Source organism: Balaenoptera borealis, assembly GCF_965194805.1.
Source record: "Balaenoptera borealis genome assembly, chromosome: 19".
Classification (NCBI taxonomy): domain Eukaryota; kingdom Metazoa; phylum Chordata; class Mammalia; order Artiodactyla; family Balaenopteridae; genus Balaenoptera; species Balaenoptera borealis.
The window spans coordinates 32,468,090-32,494,295 of NC_138878.1; the positions used below are offsets into that span (position 1 = coordinate 32,468,090).

The 26,206-nt window shown below is 41.7% G+C and overlaps 1 protein-coding gene across 10 annotated transcripts in view; it reads right to left on the reverse strand.

The window, feature by feature from the left end:
• Nucleotides 1-9,987: 9,987 nt before the first annotated feature.
• CYLD (CYLD lysine 63 deubiquitinase) overlaps nucleotides 9,988-26,206 on the reverse strand; it is a 59,162-nt gene continuing 42,943 nt past the window's right edge. For 9 of the 10 annotated variants that reach the window (XM_082366639.1, XM_082366632.1, XM_082366631.1 and 6 more), the window contains 7 exons: nucleotides 23,477-23,568; nucleotides 22,575-22,641; nucleotides 19,227-19,359; nucleotides 18,205-18,313; nucleotides 17,233-17,351; nucleotides 16,734-16,950; nucleotides 9,988-15,079 (listed from right to left, as the gene is read on the reverse strand). In XM_082366639.1, coding sequence (XP_082222765.1) covers nucleotides 14,895-15,079; nucleotides 16,734-16,950; nucleotides 17,233-17,351; nucleotides 18,205-18,313; nucleotides 19,227-19,359; nucleotides 22,575-22,641; nucleotides 23,477-23,568 — 922 coding nt within the window. In that variant the 3' untranslated portion in view covers nucleotides 9,988-14,894. Of the gene's footprint in view, nucleotides 15,080-16,733; nucleotides 16,951-17,232; nucleotides 17,402-18,204; nucleotides 18,314-19,226; nucleotides 19,360-22,574; nucleotides 22,642-23,476; nucleotides 23,569-26,206 lie in introns of those variants that run through there. The other variant, XM_082366637.1, reaches the window with a different exon arrangement.

The following is a 26,206-nucleotide window of genomic DNA, read 5'->3' on the forward strand; positions in this document are numbered from 1 at the left end:
GGGCAATTTTTCTTCTGAGGGTATTTGGTAAGCGACTAGTGGTCAGTCAAAATGAAATCAATTATTATAAATTATACAGTTAAAGTTGATTATGTATCCCCTGCTAATTTGTATAAATAAGAGTCTCTGACAATGGGAGTAATTTATTAATAACTATCTCTACCCCAGCCCGGTATCACACTTCATGTAGCAGCTGCCAGGGCATCTGTAACCCATGAAGTATTATTTTCCATGGCTGCTCTCGATGTATGCTAATTAAACCCATAATTAATTGGAACAGTTATAGTTAAGACACAATGCTGGCGCCCTTTGCCCTATTATTCATTACAGTCAACTCATTCAAAAGGCAATCTGATCAAAAATTCATATGCTAGCTCGGGCGCCCCTAAAGTAAGGCGATCTTCCTACAAAGGGTGCCTGTGATGTGACAGCTGGCGCGCTGGGGGTGGAGGAGACGTAGTCAGAATCCCAGCCCCGAGAGCTTCTGTGCTTCCCACCCCGCCACTGCCAGCCAAAGCCCGGTGCAGAAGGAACGGAGACTCAGAGCGGCAGAATAGAGGGCCTGGGACAGAATGTCTAGGCCAGAGCTCATGAACTGGTGGTCCATACAGTGTTTAAAAACAAACTAACTAAAAAAACTCATGTTTTGGTCAGAATTTTACAAATTTGGGAAATTTCACATCTCCTGTCAGTTCCTGACTTTGAAAAATCAGCATCCTCTGGGCCTGCTTCTCCCCTTCCCTTTAACACCCCCATGCCTTTCCTTCCCTTCTTCCATTACCTGCCTGGTCCCTATAGGCAGTGAGCTTGAGATCCAAGGTCTAGGACATCTCCCCATTTTATAGGTGAAGAAACTGAGGCCCAGAGAGACAGTCTCATCAAGGAGCATGTGGTGACCAGGCTCCAAGCAGTCTGGGTGTGGCTGCTTTCACAAGTATCTGGGTGGAGCTGGGGGTCCGAGGGGAGGTGGGCCTGGCCATGAGTGGACCCTCTCCCTGCTGTAGACTAGATGGGCCAACACCACCATGTTGGATGTTTGCAGTTGGAAACCACAGACTGAGTCCCTCTAATCGCAGATTCTTTGAGTTGGGCTGGTGAAGGATGGGGGAAATTCTTCCCTACCCCTACATGGGCTCTCTGAGACATGTGGCTGAAGGAGGGGACCGGAAGAGAAAAGTCCTGACAACTAAAATGGCATGGGCCAAAAAGAATATTCAGCTTGGAAATGCCCATGAAAATGACCTTCACGTGAACTGTCCAGTCCTGCAGTGAACATGGCGTGCTTCCCGCTGGGTCGTCCTGGGATGGGTGCTGAGGCAGCAGGGACCACGCAGCTCCCGCCCTCTGGTCGCCCTCCTACCAGAGCCAACAGACGAATATAAAGCTTTGTGGAAGTCCCAGGAGTCTTGGGAGTGCCTGGGGCGGGGTCCCCTCGAGGATAAGGGAGGCAGAAGCTCTAGAGGTGAGGCTGGGCCTTTCTCTGCACTCAGGCCAGTGAGGGTAGCATTTCTCTAGGGAAAGTCTTGAATTCTTCCTGCAGGAAGTGGCAGGTTGGCGAGGAGCGAGAGGTAGGGATGATGGAGCAGGTCTGAGGCCCCAGAGGCCTTGCTGGCAAGGAAACTGGGAAGCTTCAGATGACCGTGAGAGCCGTGAACTAGAACCACGGATACACACAGATGAGTGAAAATCGCAGACACCGCACTGAGTGTGCAGGAGCCTGTGCCCCTTTACATGGAGTCACAAACCTCGCAAAATGAATCATGGGGACAGGAGTCAAAACAGTGGTTATTGCTGGGGGAGGGGGAGGAGCAAAGGGAGCAGGACCAGGTGCTGGAAAAGCCCCGGAGGTCGACCTGAAGGCTGTACGGACACGTGAAATTCATGGAACCCTGCACAGAAAACAAGCGTGCTTAAACAAGGTACATCTCAGTAAGAAAGGCCGCAGCCCCACGCGGTCATGGCCGCGGTGGGCGGGGCATCCCCCAGGCTCCGGGCTCCCTCCCGCGGATCCCCGAATAGATCCCAGTTCAGCGCCCCTAAGCGCTGGCGCCCCTCCCTGGCAGGGCTGATGGCTTGCCCTCTGCAGGCGGGCCAGAGCACGACTCCAAACGCAGGGCCACACCACAGAGCATCAGACTGAGCCCTTACCTGGTTGGCACGGAAACCCCGCCAAGGGCCCTCTGTCAGAGGGGGACCTGGATCGGGCAGGGTCCTGCAGACGTGTCCAGAAAGATAGCAGAAACGAGTGGGACCAGAGGGAACCGTCTTGAGCAGAACTCCCCCAACCCTACCTCCTTTTAGAGTCAATGCTAGGCCTCTGGAGGCAGGCAGCCCTGAATTTAAGTCCCACTGGCTCTGCCTGGGCCTCAGTTTCCTCATCTGGGAATTGGGGTGAGGTTCTTGTAAGAATGGGAGAGGGCATATAGGAAGCACCTAAGCCAGGGCCAGATGCTCACCAGCTGGGGAAACTGAGACCCAGGGAACAGACAGGCATGCTTCCCTCCATGTGTCAGGACCCTGTGGCTGCAGAGCTCCGTGCTGGCTCCTCCTGCAGCCCCAATTCCCCCCAGGCTGTTCTGCCACCAGCAGGAACACGTTCAATCCTGCGGTTCCTCCCTGGTCCCCTCGTCCTCTGGGTGTCGGGACACCCGGTCCTGCCCACCACCGCCCTTTGCGTTGGCCCCAACCACCCCATCTCTTGGCCTCCTCCATCCTCGCGTGTCCCTGACGCCCAGCACGCCTCCCCAGCCCTGCTTGTCCAGACCCCTAGCAGGCAAGGCCGGAAGGGGAGTGACGTTTGGGGGCGGCAGGGCTCCGCTTGCTCTCCCCTCCCCCTTTTCCGCAGTGAGCAAGCAGCAGGCTCTGTGCCCATGGCCTCTGGGGAGGAACTCAGCCTGCTTCTCCTGGTGCTGCCCGCCCGGGAGAGGCCAGCTTATATGTTCGCGAGCACCACAGTAGAAGTCTGCTTAACCCGAAACTCCTGCCAAATCCCCAGCTCCTTTGGCCTCAGTTTCTCCAAAGTGCACCTCTCCATTCTGGGCGGTCAGAGGGTGAGGGTGAAGGCTGTGAGCTCTGGCAGCCACACGAAGGCTTGAACAATAGCAGAGACTGGAGCGGAAAGGGCCGGGCGCAGCCGAGTCTGTTTACCCCAGACCGCCCCAAACACAGTTCTCTTCCTTGGCCACCTCGTGCCTGCTGGGCTGCCTCAGTCTCCCCAGTGTGATCCTGGCGGTTCCCGCTGTTCCTTCAAGACCCCCTCATCCAGAACGGTCGTCGTGGCCTGGGAATAGCTTCTGTCTTGATCGGGTCATTGGCAGCACCCCCGAGCCCTCGCTGACTCACGCTTCATGCCAGCTGCAATCCCCTCCCTCCCTGGGGTCCTAAACGCCCTCTGACCTCCGAGGCCCCTCCAACCTCCCTTCCCTTTCCCCAGGAGCCGTCTTTTCTCCCCAGGACTGCCAGGAGAGAACTTGAAAACTGGTGGACGTGCACCTGTCTTCATCATGCCAAATGACCTCCAAAATCACTGCCCAGACTCCCAAACATCCTAGCAGTATTTGATTTACAGCTCACAGACTTTCCCACATCCATTATCTCCTTCTGATACATGGCCCCTGCCCAGCCACCTCCCTGCATATCCTGTCATTCAGTCAAACACGGGTTTTGATTTGGATAATACTGACAAAGGGAAAAAACGAGAACATCAAAATCATTTGCCGTCACTAACCTATGCAGTCAGTGTATTCACTGCAAAATTTTCAGTACACTCATACAAAACTTTGTATAAACAAAATTAGACAGATCTATTATGAAACGTGTTTTATAATCTGCTCTTTTTCACCTAATATATTGTGGAACTTGGCTCATGTCATTTAAACAAAATGATGTTCTAGAAGCATCTTCAACAGCTGCCAAGTACTCCGCAGTCTAGCTATACCAGAAATTGATCAAGGTCCTGCACCCTTAAGCTTCTCAAGTGTAGCCACATTGTGAACAATGTTGCCTGTTGCCATTGACTCTTACAGCTAATCTTGGGCATCCTTGTGATTATGTCCTTAGAAAGATGTCCTAGCAATAGAATTGCCAGGTAGAAGAAAAAATCAAGGCTTTTGAAAAATAATCACACGTGGATTGAACCGCACATGTGGATTGACTCACAACCTGTGTGTGATTGTTTAGGGTCAGGGGGCTGAGGAAGAACCAAAGCAAGAGAAGTCAGCGGTCTGAGGAGGGGTCTGAGCACACACCAGACCAAAGCACCCTCAGATGTGAACATGGGGAGGGGGGCTTAGAAAGAGGTGGGGCCCCTGAGTGTCAGAGGACAGCGGAGAGGCTAGCCCAATCCCCCTATATTAAGGGGTGGAGAAACAGGCCAGAGAGACACCACCCAGAAAGGTGGCGACCTCCAGTTCCGGAGTCTTTCCAACAGAGCCCTGTGCTTTCTGTAAAGCGAGTCCTGCTGGGGAAGAGCAGGCTGTGCCTCGGTGTGGGAGCGTGGACTGGTCGTATCCAACCTGCCAAGCAGAGCCAGGGAGACACGGTGGGTGTGAGCTGGGGTCACGGACATACAGCGGCTATAATCAGCATGAGCACCTGTGACGTGCCAGGCGCTGGTCCAGGCATTTGGGTCTGTGATGACAGAGTGAAGGTAGGAGCTATGACTATGCAAGAGATTCCAGCTCTCGCTCACACAAAAAGCAGTTTATGTGAGCCTTCGTCCACATGCAAATCCTTCCTGGATTTTGCTAAAAAAAAAGTCTTTGCCACAGTGGCAGAGTCTAGGGTAGTGGTTCTCAAACACACACACAAGAGTGTACAAGACTCACTTGGTGGGGGGAGGGGGAGGTGTGCAAAGTGCAGATTCCAGGGCCCCATGCTGAGAGTATGATTCTGTAGTGTTAGGTGGGGCACTTGAGCCTGCATTCATTCTTTTTTTTTTTTGAGGTGACTGATGTGTCAGCCCCATCACATTTTTTTTAAAGTCTTTATTGAATTTGTTATAATATTGCTTCTGTTTTATGTTTTAGTTTCTTGGCCTCGAGGCACGCGAGATCTTAGCTCCCTGACCAGGAATCGAACCCGCACGCCCGCCTGCATTGGAAGGCGATGTTTTGACCGCTGGACCGCCAGGAAAGTCCCTGAGCCTGCATTCTTAAGGCTCCCAGATGACTCAGATGCAGGCGGGCCACAGACCACTCTTTAGGAAACACTGATGAGGGTGTGGTTGATTTTCATACTGAGACCCTGACAACTTTAGCTGTAGTAAAGTTAGTAGATATTAGGCTCACCCTGACAGTCTTTTCCCACACCCTGTCCCCCCCACCCCAGAAAAGCATGTTTCTAATGAAGGGAGAAATGCATACCAATTTAGGGGCTTGACATCAGGATCCCATGATTTACCTACTTTCTTCTCATAAAGCTAGGGATCAGTACTCTATTATTCAGCACATCCCTGAGAGAAGCGCTCACACCCGACCTTACGGCATTCACCCAGCAGATGGCACTAACTCATTTTAAACACCATTTGTAAAAGGAGACAAAGCTCAAGATAGATGGAGAGACAGAGAAAGGGCAAGACAGACAGACAGTGAGAGACCAGTCACAAGCAGAAACGTCCTGAAGTGACACAGAGGGAGCTTAAACCCTCCTGGATGTAATTTGTAATCTGGTGTGTAGCCTTAACTAATTGCCACACTTGTTTTCAAAAATCACCTGCTGCTTCCCAAACCTGGGATCTGGCTGCACAGCCAGCTGGGAGTTAAGATCTAGGACATGGACATAACCTATGATCACCACGAGATGGCGATGCTGTGCCAGGAGGACCAGAAGCACAGGAAAATCTAAATCTTAAAAGGCAACATATGAAGGCTTGAGAATATGCCTTGAAAATAAGATCATGGAGGGAGACGAGAGGGGGGGAAAGAGACATGTTGATTAGATTTGCAGCCTGTCTCTCAGAGTTCACGATTATGCTATTACCACGACAGCTGCTGCTACCAGCGGCTGCCATTACTGAGGGGTTACCACGTACCAGGCTGTGATAAGCACTTTACATACATACACAGTTTCATTTCAAGTTCATCAAGCCTTATGAGGGAAGTTCCACGATGTCTCCACTTCTGAGAGGAAGCATTATGTGGGGCACCAGAGGCTGGGACCTCTTGTATTTTCTCAAAAGAAATGGGCACAGTGATCTAATTCTGGCCACATCAACAATAGTGAATGGGGTGACTTCTATGCATAAAAGGCTGAGAGTTCCTTCTTTCACTGAGCAGATATTTGAGTGCCTACTCATGCCTGGCCCTGTTCAAAGGTGCTAAGGAAAGAGAACTGAAGGAACTAGAGAAAAACCCCTGCTTCTAGTGCAAAGAGAGCGCAGTAAACCACCAGGTCCCAGGAGGGGTGCCATGGAGAAATTGAAGAACGCCAGGGCCAGAAAGTGCCTGCAGGGGCATTTTAGAGGATGTTGGTGGTGAGCTGGAGCTGGTCCCACTGACCCACAGAACCAATTGTTTAATTTTCAGGAATTCTGTGAGCCAGGTCTTAAACACATCCATGATTAATGTTAAATTATATGAACTTACAATTGTTATATTTAAAAGTTATCATTAAATAAGTCATATTTGAAACTTATTCCTTCTTAATTATTTTACATTTTACAATTATCTAATGGGAAGCACACTTCTTCCATAAAGGACCGGATAGTAAATATTTTAGGCTGTGCGGGGCATACAGTTTCTGTCGTAACTACTCAACTCTGCCCTTGTATCTTGAAAGCAGCCATAGATATGTAACATGAATGGGCGTGACTGTCTTTCAATAAAATGTTATCTACAAAAACAGGCAAACAGGCGGTGGGCTGGGTTTGGTCCCCCAGCCGTAGTCAGCAGCCCCCGGTCTGTGCTCAGCTATTTCTGTCTGTCGTATCTGGTTGGTGGATATGCTATATATTGATACTTGTGTGCTAATCCTAGCTGCATCTCTTCCCGGTGCCACCTTCAGGGATGTCACACTGGCAGCTTGCAATCAGCCGCTGAGAAAGCATTTACACCTCAAAATTGGCAAACGCTGCAGATCAGGGCTTTTTTTTCTCCCTGGAGAGCTGGCTGTTAAACATTTACCAGCACACCAGCGGCTAATGTGGTCTGAGAAGGCCTCTCTGGGTACGTGAACTCTGCACCGGAACCTGAAACTGCACTTAAGTCTTTCTATCCTGCAGCTGCCCACCCCACCCGCCAGAGGTAACATACAGGACATAGCTTGGAAACAGATCTGAACAAAACAGTCTAAAGTTCGCAGAGATGGCCAGAAAGAGTAAAACACACACTTGTTTAAAACGTAGAGATTCCAGTGTCATAACCCCACCATGACACACTCCACAGAGCAGCCTTGCTTGTCTGTCTTCCGCCACGTAGGACGCACAGCTAAGAAGCCATGCATCATGCCCCAAGGCCTGGCCTCATTTATTCCACAGTCTGGTGAAACTCTGCCTGCTGTCAAATGGGATTCAACAGGTACAACCTCGGAGGTCACATTCAACGTCTCACAAAGTAGGGAGGGATGGCAGAGAGGGACTCAGGAGGCCTCCCTGGGGAAGTCAATTTCAATCCAACCCTTCAAACCCGAGTTCAACCTCAAACTGCTTTGGAAAAGGCAGTATTTGAAACAGACCTGGGTGTTATTTGTAAGGGGATGGTTTGATGTATAAAATTTAAGAGTTTTCATAAACTCCTAGGAAAGGGGTAAGGTGAAAGCAGTGAATGCGACTTGCAAATTTCTGTGGCGCTTTTGTAATGGAGGTCACTGCTGGGTAAATTACTCTACCTTTATGATGTCCAGTTCAGTCTTCACGCACCTAATTACTTCAATTAGACCTCCAACTACTCCCCCTTCCAATAAAATTCAGCATTGCACAACAGCCCTCCAAAAGTGGCAACTTGCACAAACCTGACTGTCCACAGTTCAGTGTAAAGTCTGCCCTCCAAAACACCGAGCCCCTTCCTAAGAGCTTTCCCACCTTCTTACCTAATCAACCTGGTGGGTTTTCTTTTTTGTTTATGACATCTAAGTTTCTACACACCTTGGAATATTTCCTGAACAGGATATGCCCCTTGAAGGATATCTTCATTCAAGCCCTCTTAGAAGTAGTGACGTTCACCCTGTTTCCAAATCCTTTCTCTGGCCTCTAGAATACATCCCACATAGATTTCCAAGGCTCTTTCTCAATAGTCTGGGCCAGGAGCTTTACAACAGATTTTCTACTTCCCCTTTGGAGCCTGTCCAAGTCCATAGTCCTCTTTATCAGAGCAGAAGTTCCAGCAGGGAATGACAGGTGGATTATGTTTCCCTCAGTAAACTCCATTCCTCCTGACAAGTGGCCCCCGATCCCAGCTGCATGTTGGACTAATGTAAAGAGCGGTGGAAAATGCCACATGCCTGGCCCCACTGTCACCGAGCAGGACCCTGTGGAAACTTCCTGGGACAGATGCCTATCCTATATCCTCTGCTTTAGCTCCTCTCTGAAGCCCCTAGATAATAGTATCTGATGCACATTTCCTGAGTTTTTCAGATGCTAAAACCACCACCAAATGAAAGAAATTTACTACTTGATGATCATGAGCATTAGCCCCCAGACCTTCTGGCACCTAAGGACTGATGATGTTAACCCCTGCGAGACGGCCCTGTTACCTCACCATCAACCAATCAGAGAATTGTGCACGAGCTGATCACACACCCCGTGACCCTCCCCGCTCACCTGGCCTTTAAAAGCGCTTTGCCGAAACCCTTTGAGGAGTTGGGGGCTTTTTGGGCACGAGCCCCCAGTTCTCCTTGCATGGCCCTGCAGTAAACCTTTCTCTGCTCTGAACTCCGTTTCGGTTTGTTTGGCCTCACTGTGCATCAGGCACAGGAACTTGCGTTTGGTACCACCACCCGCAGATTCCAGTGGGTTCGGATGGGCACAGGCATGAGTTATCTTAAAAGCCTCCATCCATGAATTCAGTGCGCAGCCAGGATTGAGAACTGCTGCTGCAGGCGGCACAGCCCTTTTCAGGAAAGTGAGGGACACGAGGCCTCAGCAAGTCAGGAAAGGAGCAGGGAGCCCGGACCCAGGAGAAGAGGCCTAGAGAGGCCATGGTCCTCTGCCAGCCGGGCAGCCTGCCTCCAACAAGGTCTGGTTTTGACTGTCCACATCCACAGGTGGACACAAGCGTATAAACTATCACTGTCTCACTGACACACCCACAAAGAGAAAGAATGGATCTACGAAAAAGCACGAAAACCCTTGAGTCTGAATGAAGGAAAACCTGAGTGATGTTAAAATGGCAAAGTTTCATTATCACCAATGTGTCATTCAGCTATGCATTTCTGAAACAGGAAAGTTCTTGAATGTTCTATATTCATACGAATATTGCCAACTCAGACCATTCTGGCTTTCTTACCTTGGCATAACAAGTGACTTAAAATCCAAGTAGTTAATTCCTGTAGAAGGCTTGTTGTATCAGTTACCTAAAAGAAGGTAAAAGTTTCGGTCCTTATAGCATCATGTAATCATGCCTCTGGATTATACAGAAACGTAAAGTGTTTACTTTAATTGCCTCCTTGGCAGCTGTGAGGGACCAGGACACACTATTCTATAGTCAACAGCTTTGTGCCCATGTTTAGAGATGAACAACTTCTGGCTGGATTAGAGACTGGTGTATCAGAGCTTGGAGGTGCCAAGCTATTTCAAGAAACTCCAAGGAGTCATGATGTCAGGAGGCGACCCAGAGGCCACTGGCATATCTCCCACAACAGGAAAAGTCTGTAAGGTTTTCTAAAACAATCGTGATGATGGCAGAGACTCGATGAAGACACAGGTGTGCCCGGTACAGCATTTTCCTAAAGCACTCTTCTTTCCCGGCACCACTGCAAAAAACTTATGAAGTTGTACTCAGTTCTAGTCTTCCCATAACCCAAAACCCTTCCCCAAAGAAATCAAGGAAAAGGAACCATACAAATTTAATTTTAATGATACAGAAATAGTATATAGTACATTTCTTTCCACAGCTGCACTTCAATCATCTCTAAAAAATTTAACAAAATTAAGGCTAAATCAGAGCAATCTGATAGTAAGGGGATATTTTATGTGGTTTTATTTTTAAAGAATGTCTTCATAAATATAGAATGCTCATCAGGCAAAAAAAAAAAAAAAATGTTGAACAAGATACCAAATATGGGAAATGCAATAAAAAATGTGCTCCTTTATACCAATTTCCTAATAACCACGACTTCCCTGGGAGGTTCCAAATGGGATTTTTTTTTTTTTTAATTAATGTTTGTGACAGGATACTATGACTTTCTGAAGTACTATAGGCCATTTTAGAAAATAAAACCAAGGACAGTTGAGTCTCCAACACAATCTCTATTGAAAAAATAAAAAGCAAAAGTGGACAGGTTTAAAAGTGCAAGAGAATTACATCTGAGGCTGCAATGCTCCCATGGATGAACCCTCCATACCTGGCCTTTCCCCCCACCTGTGTTATAGAAAGACTTTAAAATACAGTGAAAAAAACTGGCATCACTGACAAGACAGAGTCAGGAAAGCAAATGGGGTTCTTGAGTGACCTGCTCCAAATACTGATGTTTATTGTGAGTAGGAAGAAGGAATGTCTTTCTTTCCCCCTTTTTCATTATCCTTGGCCATATTTGCTGGTTAGCTTTTTACCACCACTTTCGGACTCAAGAAAGACCCTTCGGCTGTTCCAGGATTTAGAGTAAGATGAAGAGTCTTTTTTCCTCTCTTTTCCCTCCAATAAAGCTTCTGAAGGGAAACTAGACAATGCAGTGCTGAGTCCCTGCAGGAAGCCTCGCTCCCTGCAGTCCCAGTCTCTGAACAGCGACATAAGCCTGCCAGCAGAGAACGCACCTTCACAGGCTGGCCACCACACCTGGTGGCCTTCCCTCCTCCACCCTCTCTCTTGCACACATTTCCATTTTAATATGCTCTCCTCCTCCACCACCCCAACTTGCCTTGGGAAATTCCAGTATTATTTTCACTGAAGGAGAATTGTGGGTGTGTTAACATCACTGACCCCTAGAAAAGGTAGTCTTATTTCTTCATTATAAGCCTTAGAGTCCCCCTACTTTAACAAGGACAGCTCACTTTATGACCAGAATCTTCTCATATAGGGTTAAAGTTTTCATTATAAAGTAGCAGCTAGTTAGTTTACATTTTTTTCTTTAACTTTGCATAAGAATTTTGTTTTTCCATTTCTTTGGTTCCCAGAGCCTCAATTTCCCCTCAAGAAATTAAATGAAATGCAAATAGCCAGGTAAATAACATCCAATATCCTCTTTAAGTCTTAAGTGTGTTCCAAAGATGGCTAAAACCTCTAGGAAACAGCGGGCTGAGGCATAGATACTAAGATGCATTTCTTTTATAAATTCACATGTAAACACAGAGAAACAATATGACAAACATACAATTACCCACGTGAATGTAGAGTAATTAACACAATAACATTCTATGATCACACAATCACGTAAAGAGAAGGTATTTTTGAGATCTTTCAGTTCAGTGCCTTTCAAATCTGGCTGATCATCAGGGTCACCTGGTTGGGCTTTTGACGTTTCCTAGACCCCATTCGTGAAGAGTCAGATCCAGCAGGCATAGCCAGGGACCCAGAAATTTTGTCTTTTTTTCCTATAAAATTCAATAGTCCCACCCTCTTGCTATACAGAGGAAGACACTAAGGCCCAGAAAAGTCAAGACGTTGCCCGAGACTAACAGAGCAAGTGACAGAGAAAGGGCTAGCGCCAGCTCTCTTGTCCCCTTGCCCACCACTTTTTCTGTCACACCTCACTGCGTCCCAGAGCTTTCCCCCGACCTGGTGCCCTTACACTTAGGCTAAGCAGCCTTCAGTAGACATTCTGTTGTTAGAAGTAGGTGGTAAACTGCTTGAGGGCAGGGACCATGTCTCATGTTCCTTCTGACACAATCCTAGGTTATAAGTGTCTAAGAAACACTTGTTGGCAGGCAGTCCCTCAGCTAAGGCCTCATTCTGTATTCTCCACTCACATCTCTGTCTGCGATCGTCCACACAGATGCAAAATCATCTGGCTGGATATCGAGATCCACCTGAGAAGGGCAGTAACGCCTCTGAATTTATGAGGGTGCCATGTTCACACAACAGGAATTTGAAATGACAATGCAAGTTCCGTAAGAATTACCATGTCTTCCCCTTGTTCCTGAATTATGTGAATTATGTAAAAATAATAATAATAATAAATGAATCCATGGGATAGAAAGAAGTTATTTACCTATAACATTTGGCAAATATGAATTATAAAAATCCTCAGCTAGTCCAGGGAGATAATCCTTAGCAACTGTAACAACTATATTTTATTGAGTTTTGTTACTGTTTCTCTTGGTTTGCAATGTGTATTCCTGGTCTTATAAAACATTCTTTTGTGGATGGAGTCAAACTCCTTCATAAAGCTGACAGCGAGGGCCTGAAGCCATTAAGACATGGCTGATCTCCCTCCCCACCCCACACACGTAACTTCTCACACACAAACGCACACACACTTACACGTGTGTACTTAATGGAGGTGGGGGAACATGACTTGTTTTATAAACAAGATGATTCTACTATATTGCCATCTTGATTGTAGATATGATATGGAAGAAAGGATAACAAAAACATCTCAAAAGCCAACAGGAAAATATTAAAGAAAATTTAAGGCTGAAAAGTAAATAAATCAACAGGCACATGGGCCGCTGGTGCCACACAGCCCAGCCCTGCCTGTGCCCACCTGACACACGGGCCTCTGATGGACCAGGAACAAGACAGGACTGCTGGGGGGGCAGGGAGGACACCCAGGGCCGGAAAGGACCCCGCCTCCCCAGGAACCACCACAGCAGGCCCTGCCTCCCTTTACTGGGTACTCCCTCCCCAGCTAATGCTAAAAGAACTGTCAGCATTCTTCAGCTAACGCTCGAAGAGTCTGTCCTTAGAAATCGTTTATGGATGAGGCCCCTCCCACTTGAAAGCGCCTCCACCCGCCTCGGGACACCGCACACGCGCCCTCACAAGTCCTCTTCAAGTCTTCTGCCGCAAGGGGCCGGGCACGACAGACCTTCCTCAACTTGTATTCTGTTGTAATTTTTACAGGAAAGGCACTGTCTTCTCTTTTTTAACTGTTAAATCCAGTCTTACCCAGATATAGAGTCCTACTCACTCCTCCAGATAGCCTTTTAAAATCACATTGATAAGCTCCTTCATCCATTTATTCCCCAGCACGTATTGATTAAGCGGTGACTGGACTTGTAGAAGGTCAGGGCTAGATGGGACCGTAGACATCCTGCATCCCATGCTCCTCATCTACCCCGGGGTGATAGGGCGGGGTCACCCCCAACCCCCGGATCTAGTAACCATCTCACCACCCACTCAGGCACTGAGCAAAACTTCATGCACAAGTTGCGTACTTTTTCATTCCAAAACTGAAAAAATCACAAGATGAAAGAATTTTTTGTACCTTATTATGATTTATAAAGCTAATAAATATTAGGAAAATGGAATGACAGAACCAAAAAGTAAATGTGACTTGAAAAAGAAACAATTGCAGGGTTTGCAAAGATTCTTTCCCTTTTTTTGGACGTTCAATGTTTTACGAAGTCATATGCTAGACACACATGACAACCTCTGCCTTTCCGCGTGGTTAGGAAGTCATTCCAGAGAGACAGTGACGCCATACAACACATCCCACGGCAGTTACATTTACAGCCTATGCTTCTAGTCTACAACAGACACACACTACGGATATTAGCTACAAAAACATCCATTTTCTACTTATTTAATCAGGAGGAAGGCAAAGCTACTGCTAACATTTCAATAAAATAACTGATTTGTAACTGTCATTATCTCAAGGGAAATCAGATGGAATTTAATGCGGGGACTGATCTAAGTTCTGGACAGTCTTATCTAAAATAGTACAGGTTTAGATATCCAATACATCTCTTCAGGGAAATTTTAATGAGTGATTCTATATGCCAAATTTTTTTTCTTATGAACCATATATATTTGTGTAGGAATATGTTCTATTTATCACCCCAACGCTTTAATAAAACTTACTGTGCCCTGTTGCATAAGATAGTTAGAGAGCCTTAAAAAAAAAAGCTGTTAGCTGACAGTTACTACTATGAACGTAGAGCTTCATTTGCTGTATACGCTAATCCTCCAGGAAAATTACATCAAAAATGGACATTTTATGACAAAATCGCTCATTTATCTCAAAACCAGAACAAATAGAAAACACCACTAAGGGAATTTAAATACTTTTCTGACCACTACTGCAGAAACACAGAAACTCAGCAGATTTCAGACATGCAGGAATCAGCACTATACAGGGAAGAATTAACAAATCAAACTCAGTACAACTTTAATAACTGGATTGAAAGTAGACTCTTAATAAAACCAAAATATATCCTCCTCAAGGCAACCATCAGCTACAAAGGAAAAATGATTTCATATCCTTGGTCCATAAAGAAGACACATTTATTTACATTCTCAATGGACTAGAAGAGGTTTTAAACTGTCACAATTAAAATTTTATGCTTCCAAAAATATCTTATGATCAATGCACTTAACTTAAAGCTTCAGGTATTAATAACTCCATTTAGACATCTTAAAAAACCAACACAAACATACTTTCTAGAGTGCAAAATGCTTCTTATTAAATACTTTAGTAACACAAAAGCAATTTGTTTTTAAACGCAGGAATCCTCTTCTGAAGGATCATCACCACAAAGACATCCATTGCCGGCAATGGACGTTGAACAAAACTGCCAGCTCGCGTGAAATGCAACATTAAAACTGTGCATCGGGTTTCTGCACCTGTCCAGATGACCCCGTTTATTTGTACAAACTCATTGTTGGACTCTGGTACATGCACATGTATGCATCACAAAGAAGTCTTCGTGCACAGCCTTGGATTCTTCTGGAATCCAAGGAATGCAGATCTTCTAGAGACATTTTCAAGTACTCTCCTACTTCTGGGCATGGGGTAACTTGAGGAATGTTGAAGCCATTCTGACCACCTATGGAAAAGAGGAAGAGCTGTATTTAGGGCAGTCAAGTTCTAAACCCTTTTGCTGTCCTGCCCCACCAAAGTAATTTTACAATTCCATAATTTAGTTAAGGCTAATTCCCAGGACCTGAAAGACCTTATTTTACTTCCGATTTCTAGAAGTTAAATCCTCTTGTTAACTCTTGACAGTCTCATTTCTTGGTTTCTAAAAGGATTCCGGGACCAACAGTGAATGCTATTGACAAAAGGACACATATCCTGAGCAAAGTCCAAAACCTACTTCCCAGGCTTCTCTGTGTATTCAGTCAGGGAATAATGTTACATACACATATGCACACACATTCAACTCTTCACATTCCCAAATCCCTTCCCAGACACAAGCACCCCTCCCTGTATGCTTTACCATGAGCCTGTCCAGTTTAGGGCAGATCTAGTAAAATGAATACCATTTTATTCCGCTAAATTTAAAATATGTATTTGTGTGATTCTCGCAAGGTTTTGTTCTACATTTCGTTAGACTGAATGAAGATGCTATGAGGCGTGGTCTTAGGGATTCCAGGAAAGGCTTTAGCCTCCCAGTGGCTTTTCTAAAAACGCCTGGAACCCTTGTGCTTTTGAGTTACATGGCTAAATGCAAATTTTTAACTGGGGTAAGGACCTATTTACAGCTGGGGCTGTGCTATATCCCTCAAGCGTCTGAGAGCTGAGAAAACACTGAGAACCCTTGGGGTACAGCTTGGGCATCTGATCAAGAGGCTGCCACAAGGTGGCGTCCTAGGTCACCAGAGGGCCACACCTGAAGACTCGGGGTCTGGAGCGTGAGAGAGTGACTAAAGGAAAAACGGGGTATCAGAGAACTGGAGGAATGTTAAGTCATACTTCACAACCTTGCCTAGGACCAGTCCTGATCTGTAAACTATACAGCAGGGGTACAGTTGTTTTGACAACGGTTTCGTTTTTGAAACCTACTAGAGCCCCAGACACTTCACATGCACTCATTAGGTATCTGTTAAATAATGACTGAACATCCTAGAAAGCAGCCTAGAAGGTGCAGTATATTCCCCACTTAAGGAAGGCACATTACACACAGAATAAGCTTATTTTTCCAAAGAAGACATTTACTTCTATTCTTAGCTTTGTCATCTAGAAGACAACAGAAAAAACATAAGCACTGAGGTCAGAAAGACTGAATTAAATACAAGCTCTGAGACCTTAGGCACCTTAAATCTCAGCTTTAGTAAGAGAAAAATAGGAATCATTCCCACCTTGCAAGGATTTAGGTATAATGACGTAAAGTACCTCCCTGAGAGCTTGGCACGTAGGTATTTAGGAAATGGTGACTATGGTACAGAAACTAAGAGAAGCCTGAAAGTCAAAGACGACAAAGCTGAAAATAAAACCTTTCAGCCCTGAAAAAAGAAATTTCCAGCTCCTTTTTTTTTTTTTTAAAAAAGACTCTACGCATGTCAAAATATCACAACAACATTATCCCTTAGTTTAGTAGCAGGGTTGTTAATGCATTTCAAGATTTCGGACTATGTCACCAAGAAATTCCTGAACAGATTTTCCCAACACTATTTTATTACTCAGACCAGGCTAGCCCACTATGGTTATCCCACTACAAACTCAAATGTCGCCACATGTAGAAAAGGTGTGGAAAGTACCATCCCGATCAGCCATGCTGTCAAAGAAGAGCCAGGCAGAGTCGTCTTTCCCGTACTTCACAAAAGCGACATAGTGGCTTGTTTCTATGCAGAGGACAGCAAATAACTCCATCTTCTGACAGGGGATGCAGCCGTGTCTCCAGTCCCAGTCAGGTAAATCTTTGGGAAGTGACACTGGGTTATATTTATGATTCAGCCTCTTGGGATGAAGGTGGACCTGAAAGGGAACATGAAGAGAATGCCATTAAGAAGCCGAAACACAATGGTTTGAAGGGAATGAATGCCACTTACTCTAATTGAATACATCCCCACAAAGAGCAACTGAGTACTCGACAGAAGTCCATCAAATAAACAGAGGAAGCATAAACAATACCATTTAATTATGGAATTTTTAAAGTTAATTATGATTCTGAAAACTTTTCAAAACCTGAAATCTGTTTCAACTACAAATCATTTACTGCTTATTAAGAGAATATCCATTACGTGAAGTCAAACTTACTTGAGTGTTGCAGGTTTTACAAAACTGCTTGATTTTTCCAGCTGAGATGTCAGGGTCATCGTAGCATTCTCTACACTCATACATTGCGAGCCCTCCACATATCCGGCACTGCCTAGGGGCTGAAAACGTTGGGGGTGGCGGGGAGTTAAGGGGTCTTTAAAAATGCATTCTTTCATTAAAAAGATTAAAAAGAAAAGTTAAGCTTTAAAAAGGATAATGTTCATGGACTCAGTGAAGTCCACCCCTCCCCATCCCCATAAACTTTAAATTGGATTTTCTTGGATTCAGGATATCTTTAAAGACATTTTCTCTGACCAAATGACAATTTTTTAAAAATAATATATTCTGGAGTGTTTCCCCTGATTATAAAATTTCTATTGATGAATATGCAAAGATACAAGAGAGTATAAATAAGAAAACTGGAAGCATCTACAATTTCAGTTAGCAAGAGATAACCACTGTCAATACTACTGTGAATTTTCTCAGGTAATTTTGTATCTGCACACTCATAACTCGGCGTGTGTGTGTGTGTGTGTGTGTGTGTGTGTGTGTGTGTGTGTGTGTGTGTGTGTCTGTGTGGCTCCTCTTATAGAAAATTATCAGCACACTCTCCTTTTCACTTAACATTACATCATGACCACTTTCATATAACATTGGTCTTCAAAAACATGAATTTTAATGGCAGTAGTTCTGTTGTAGAGAGACACCATAATTCACTTAACTACTCTCATTAACATACAGAGTGCTTCTAATTTCTTACTCATAAACATATTCACATATGAAATATTGATTTACATGTCTGATCATTTTTTCAGAATAAATTTTAGTGTAGTATTTCCAGGCTCTTCAGCCTCTTCAGATACCAAATTGTCCTTTAGAAAACTCGTATCCTGTTAAGACTCTTATTCGCAATTAATGTGAATGACCTGACAGACTATTTCTGAAAAACAAACTAAAAAATCTTATACTTACTGTCTTCGAGTAAATCTGTTATATTTAATTCCAGAGAAGGAAAAATTTTTTTAAATAGTTTAAAGTCTTTTCCAAATCGAGGCATCTGAATAATCAGACACGATGGTGCCTAAAAAAAAAAGATACATAATTTTAGAATCAAAACGCTGGAAAAAAAATTTCCCTGAAATAGTCGTGGTTGTCAAACCAAGCAGTGGCTCCACCATAACGTGGATGGCTACTCCGTGTTCACAAATGGGATCCACATGGGAAATGGACTGTGAAGGCAGAGCGCCAAGGAGCCACAAGCCTCAAGCAGTCCAAGATCTGTGGACACATGGACACGGAAGTCAGGCAGTTCAACAACCCTGGGTCTCAAATAATATGATGACCATGCAGAGTCATCTACTTTGGGTTTATATTTTTAAAAGGCTTTGGAAAAACCTGAAGGACACTATTCCTTATATTTCAACAAATAAATAATGGTAGCTGTTAAGGTTTTACCAGAACATTCCTTCAGAGATGGATACAATGAAAATGAACCACAAGCATGTACTACTAAGAGCATGAAGATACTCAGTAAACAGTAAAAGAAAAGTAATTTAAATCACTTGTTCATTTACAGTAAGTGAATTTTGTCTTTTATTGAAGGAGGAAAAGTAAACATTTTTTTTGGATATATTTGGATAATATGCTTGGGTAAAATTTTTAATTGGGTAAAATGTTAACCTGGGTGAAAAGACAACAACAACAAAAAAACACAAATCTTCTTTGCTTTAAGCTACTTAAAAAAGTTTTCAAGTTACAAATTAGAATGATGTTTTCTTTGGCACCAAAAATCTAAAAAGTTCAATCTTAATTCTAAGGTATTTTCTACATGGACAAAGTTGAAGCATGGCATATTTTTTTTTAATTTGTGTTTTCTTAACAATTTGTGCTCCTAACTGTTCTCAGTGGGTTAAAAGTAATAGTTATAGAAGCTATAGTTGTCTGGAGAACCCTAATGACTTGCATAAAAAATACAATAAGTAATTATCACTAACCTCAGCAAATTTCAGGTTGCTGTTGATAAAAGACCATTCTAATAATTGCTGAATTGTAGGAACTCCAACTTTCTCATCTTTTTCCATAAAAATTTGATAAAAGTAACAATCTTGAACTTTTTGACCTGCTGATCTAAAAATATGCAGAAAAAAGCCAGATAATTTATTTATGAAATGCATCAAAAAGTGAAGTGGTCCCAGAGGCATTTGAGAACAGAAAAACTGTTGAGAACAGAAACCGATGGTGCAACTCTGACACTCAGAACAACAGGGGCAAAGACAATCATTTAGATAAAATAATTAAATGTACTTATGCATAAGACCTTGCAAATGATTTCTTGTTTAAGTTCTCATATTGAAAAGTTGCCTTAGTGATTAGAAGAAAAATAATGCGATTAACATCCACAGTCAAGGAGCACTGTGTGAACAATAAAAGCCAGAAGCTAACGTCACTTGGTTCAACTTAACTGCCGAAGCTAGAAAGGAGGGAACTGCATTTAATGCTTGAAACAGGAAAGTTAATTTGTACATGCCTGAATGGGACAGACCCTAAGAGACCTTCCAGATGCAACTTTTCATTTCTAAAATGAAGGCCCTGAGATCTGGGGAAGGATAATCCTTCCCAGTAACTCAAAATCAGAGCCAGGTATAAAACCTAGGTGTCCTAACAACTGCTTACTATTCTTGGCACTAAAGCATGCTGTCTCTTTAGATGGTCACTCATTTATTCAACAAACACCAAGTTAGGGCCCACTATATGCCAATCACAGTGCTACCCTTATACTGAACATTTTCCCTTCTAAATATTTTACTTCAGAATGCATGAAAATTCAAGACTAACTCTACTAAAAGAATCAATAATCTTTCAATTTACTATTTACCCTTTTTAGCAGAATTTCTGCATATAGAATCAGACTGTTTATAATTAGATTTATAAGTACAGTTCAAGATTTTTAGGGAAAAATATTAACGTAGTTTTCATAATAAAATCTCAGCTATTGAGAGGCCAACCTCAGAAACCCTCAGTTTCCCAAAGCAACTTCCCTATTCTCTCTAGTGTCTCCCTATTCTCTCTAGCGTCTCCTCCTACAACGACAATTAGAATTTGTCTTCCATGTCTCTTATCTCCTCTTTCTTGTTTTCTAACTCTTTATTGCTTTGGGCTACATTCTGGGTAATTTCTTCAGATCTATCTTTCAAGTAAGCAATTCTCTCTTTAGCTGTGCATACTGCATTCAGTGAGGTGCCCTCTCCCAGCCATATATACATATATGGCTATATATATATAACTACATATATAGTTTTTTACTCTATTTTGGGGAGTTTTATTTTTGTTTATTTTTCTTTGTTATCAAATCTGCATTTATCCTCCCTAGGTATCTAAGTCCTCCTTTTTTCTCTTAAACCATTTAAGAATATTCATATTAAGAATATCATTTTAGAATGGTCTCTTTTAGACTACTTTACTATTTCAAAGTTTTAAGGTACTCATCCTCCTATTTGTTGCATCAGCTGACGCTCCCTCAGTCAGAAAGACCGGCTCATGGAGGGGAAGAATGACACTTGGGAAAAAACTGCTAACTTTTAAAGTTTTTTTTTTTTTTTTTTATCTTTTTATAATCTTCAAACTAGTGATTCTCAATCTGAAGAGGCTGCTGAAGGGGGAGGAGAGGCAGAGCTTCCCAGGGCCCTCTTCAAACTCCACAAGACCTTCAGACACTGAGACGTATTCCTATATGTGACTGACCCTTCTTCACCCACTCTGAGAATCACTGCAGTATTCATCCTACGTAACACACCAGGAATGTATTACAACCTAAGGTGTGTTGGGCTATGAAAAAAAAGAATGAAAACTGTTTTAATCATCTGAAATTCATCTCTTCAAGATGAAAAACAGAAGTGATTTTTTTCCTCCCAAACTGCCTGGCAGATTTCCTACATCATGTATTCAATATATATTTCCTTCCTCCTTTGTGTTTGAAGGTTGACTTATAAAATACTGAAATACCACATATAGTTAATTCTATATCTGGGCTTTCTATTCAGTTCTATCTATCCAATTTCTAATTGTATACCAGTATCACACTGTTTTAAATGTCTGTTGTTTTGTCTTTATAGCTTATAATAGAATTCTTTAAAAAAAAAAAAAAACTGCAATGTTTTCACCCATCTCACCTTGTAGAGAATTCTAAAATCATTTTACTAAGTTCCAAAGGAAAAAAAAAAAAGTTAAGATCTTGATTATGTACAAGTTATTTTATAAAAATTAACATCTTTAAGTTATTTAATCCTCCTACCTGGAACACAATCTTTCTCACTAATTAATTAAATCACCTTTTAGCTCTGTGCAAGTCTTCTTTAAAAACCTATCTCAGTAAAATTGATTTCTTGGCATTTTATACTTTCATGAAGTATGAAATTATCCCTTTTTCATATTTGCTAGTGGGGATACAGGAATATGACTGATTTCTCCATGGTTTTTTCCTGCATGGTCAAATTACAAATTCTTGTGTTAACACTAGTAGTTTCTAAACAATTCTCTCGGATTTTCTGGGTATACATATAGCTATGACCTTATTTGAATAGATAATAAATATATCCTATCTTATTTCATTAGCTAGAACTTCCAAAACAATATCAAACTATAACTGCGGTACTGTCCACCCTTCCCTCCGTCCTTCTTACTCATCAATTTGACACTGGCATCAAAGAACATCACTTAAGACACTGAGATGAGTAAGAATACTTGTCCGTGATTAGCTTTTAGGGAAGTAAATAGTATATAAGCAAGATTTTTCAACAAAGAAACCCAGACTAAAATGTAAAAAGGCCCAGCATTCAATCTGGAAAGTTCATCCATTTAGAACATCTCACTAAGAACTTCACTGCATTAGATTCAAGGCTTTCATTGAAGATGGGGGGAAAAAAGACCAAGTTATAAAACTGGGAACAAGAGAGCTAATTTAGGGCTAAATTAATTCTTTGACTAATGGGTAGTCAAAAACAGTGCTCCCACGGTGTTTGATTGAGTTCGAATAATATTCTCTTAAAAGGATTCATTAATTTAAATTTAAAAAATATTTATATACAGTTTTATAAGAAAACGATTTGCAACAGTGCTTATTACTGGGGTTAAAATTAAAAGCACAAATTTACACTGGAGTTAAGTATGATACTATGGCAAAGATAATGATTTAAATTAATTTGCATTGCGGGAACCTAACATATTAAGATCCCTAAATAAATACAATATTAAGTAATCATTAAGGAAATCATTTCTACTGAGTGATGGCAGTGGAAATGAGGATTGTCTATTTTTCCAACGCTTCTGTAACAATTTAAAATTACCTTATTTTTAACAATGGTTCTACCCTTAAAATATGATGAAACAGGATATTCAAGAATTCTTCAGGATCTAGGAGAAAATAAAAAATCAAATAAGTCACAGACAAGATTTTTAAATCATTCTATTTTTTCTTTATAACAGCCATATTCCTATACAGAATTCAATTTCATAATCAATATTATTTCAATTAAAAGCACAGCTCTCAATTTTTCCGAACGACAAACTACAAAGGATATTTAAATGATATGATAAAGTGTTACGTGACAATTTTGTTATAACTTTATTATATTTCAAAGGGTATAATAATTCACATATAGGGAAATAATTTTAATTTCTTTGGGGGGGGGGGCTTAAGTGTAATAAAACCTGACGTATGACCTTATTTTTTCCTGCTGTTTAAATAATTATCAAGTCTGTAAATATTATAGCTAGTTACAATATGCTGTTAATACATTCAGAGTCAGGAGTTGAATCTCTGAGTAAATTCATTAGCTATGAACAGATGAAAACACTGTCTCTGACCATAAACGTAACCCTAACCAGCCACTTGTAACCCCCTTTATAACAAGGAAAGCTAAGTGAGAAATGTGCATGACTCAGTGCAACTCTTCACCCCTGAAAAGAAAACAACTCCGAATATCATTGCCGGATGGAAAGATCTCCTTATTTATTCATAATATAGTAAAACCAGTCAGCTTCTTAAAGGGTTCGTTATTCCACATACCACTCACTTTTAGAAGAGAGAAAGCATTTACAAAAAGAGAAGAAAACTGTACATCACATAGAAAAAAATTATAGTTTAGAATAAAATCCCCAAAACTACACAGATATAACATTTCAGCCAACAATTGAGCATTTATGCTTTCAAGTTATTTTAATGCATAGCCTATAAATTAAAAGTCACCTTTTTCTTCAGAGGTAAATCCTGATGCAGCCTCAACTTTTTCAAGTATTTTCCTCAGTTTCATAATCTTTGTTGCACATACGTATCCGTATCTATGTTAGTAAAAAACTATTAATTAATATTAGCATATATATTAAATTAATATAACACATTTTTTATTGAAGGATAGTTGGCTTACAGTGAACATAACACATTTTGATAATCAAATATTTCTTATGTAACTCCAGTGTGTCATAAATTAGTAAGCTTAATACGTATTTCAGAAAATACAATTATAAGCTTCTTCTTGAGGTTTGAAAATTTTAAAATCTACAATCAGAATTATCCCAGATACTATGATAACCTAAAAATAACTATCATATACTAATAAAAGAAAAAATATTTTTAATTTATGATGACTGTTTTTTAATACTATTTTACTTAAGGAATTAAAACATTTACTTTACAAAACAGAATATACAATTTTGAGAGAGAATCCTTTTAATGTACTAAAGGATGAAATAGCTACTACCAAGGGGGATGGAAAAGGGCAGTGATAAGAAACTGAAATTCTAAAATCTGCAATCAAACCAGTCTTCGTAATTATGACATTTTCTCTTATCTTTCTCTCAATACAGGATACATTCAATAAGCTTCCTGTCCATTCCTGACAAATTCTAATTCTAAAAATGGCTTCAGAAGACAGCTTAGAGGCCACCAGGGGCTTCATAAGAGCAAGTCAGAACCGCCTAATCTTATATCCATTTTTCATATCGGCTATTCACTCACTCATTAGCTCTTTGCAGCCAACATATATTGAGCATCTACCACTTACGTAGTAATCTAACCTTTCAGTCACTGGGAATACAAAAATGAATAAGGTGAAAAAACAGGGTCTCTGCCTGCAAGAAGCTTGAAATGGAGAGAGCACGTGTTTCAGTACCAAGTAAAACCAGTCAGCTATAATCTAGATATGACTGCTGCAGACACAGGGAATCTTGATCAAAACAGGGCATCTGACTAGTTTCTTGTTGTGGACAGGGTGACAATGTCTGATGAACCATGATTCTTAACTGGTTGGACAACAGTATTCAAAGAACGCTTATTAATGGACTTATGGTGTTTTGGAAGGAAAGAAGGAAGTGGTAACATGCCTTAGAGTTTTGGATTTAATCTGTCTTGTTATAGTATCAATCACTTGGGGGGAAAATAGACAGTATGTTTAAATTTTGCATTTATACAAATATAATACAAAAGAATTGATGTAAAACTCAAGATTCATAATTATCTTAAGGGGGTAAAAACTACAGTTATTTTCATCATTACAGAATTCAAAGAAAACAAAAGATACAAGTGGGAAATCTATTCACCTATAATATACTTTCCTAGTCATGTTATATAGTAGGTCATTCTGAATGCTCATTATATTTCAGTGTCCTGCATTTTGGGGTCAAAATCTTGTATCAAACTATTTTTTATTTTAATTGTTAAATAATAAAAGTATGTCACAAAATTTAAATTTATCCTAATATGGACTTTAAATTACATAGTTTGCTCCCTATATTCCTAAAAGAACAGATTTGTTTTGTGATCTATGGTCCTGACTCTTCATAGTTTAAATTTTATACTGTGATATTATCACACATTCCTCCTACCACTTAACAAAAGTCCTTACTAGATGTCTCGTACTTATACCATTACAAATTGTTTCCTGTGGCCAAAGAAAGACATACTTATAATTCTTAAACTAGGAGATAACCAAAAACATCACCTTTTTAAGAGAGGTGGAGGGAGGCCTAAATATCTTCCTTTAACCGAGAAATGTGTTAATAAAATACATCTCATCTATTTCTAACATAAAACTATTAAATACTTGCTACTCTATAAATAAAAATTTCCCTTGCTGCTATTCATTCAGATAAAATTAAGTTTAAGAAGCCAGATCATACCGATTAAACTAATAAGCATGATTATATTAGGGGTAGTATTGGAGAAGATTAGAATCCCAAATACCTTATATCAGCTTTTATAAACCTACTGTAATTGCTGAATTGTAGTACACTCTACCAAAATGGTTTAATCATTTCATGGCTTACACTATGTACTACACCTTGGCCAGATTTAAAATGTTAAAGAAGTAAAGACAGTACAACGGGACTTCCCTGGTGGCGCAGTGGTCAAGAATCCCCCTGCCAATGCAGGAGACACAGGTTCGATCCCTGGTCTGGGAAGATCCCACACGCCACGGAGCAACTAAGCCTGTGCGCCACAACTACTGAGCCTGTGCTCTAGAGCCGGCGAGCCATAACTACTGAGCCCGCGCACTTAAACTACTGAAGCCCATGCGCCCTAGAGCCCGTGCGCTGCAACTGCTGAGCCCACACCCTGCAACTACTGAAGCCCGTGCACCTAGAGCCTGTGCTCCGCAACGAGAAGCCACCGCAATGAGAAGCTCGTGCACCGCAACAAAGAGTAGTCCCTGCTCACCACAACTAGAGAAAGCCCGTGTGCAGCAATGAAGACCCAATACAGCCAAAAAATAATTAAATAAATAAACAAAATAAAAATTAAAAAAAAAAAATAAAAGTAGCAACAAAGACTGAACAGAAATCTTCTTTAAAAAAAAAGATAATACAAGGATTAAAAGTTAAAAAAGATGTTAATACATCATCAAGAGAACTAATTCTCTCCCATTTCTCATTAAAGGAAAGCAGGGAATAAATTAATTACTGTACCAAAAAACAGCACCTA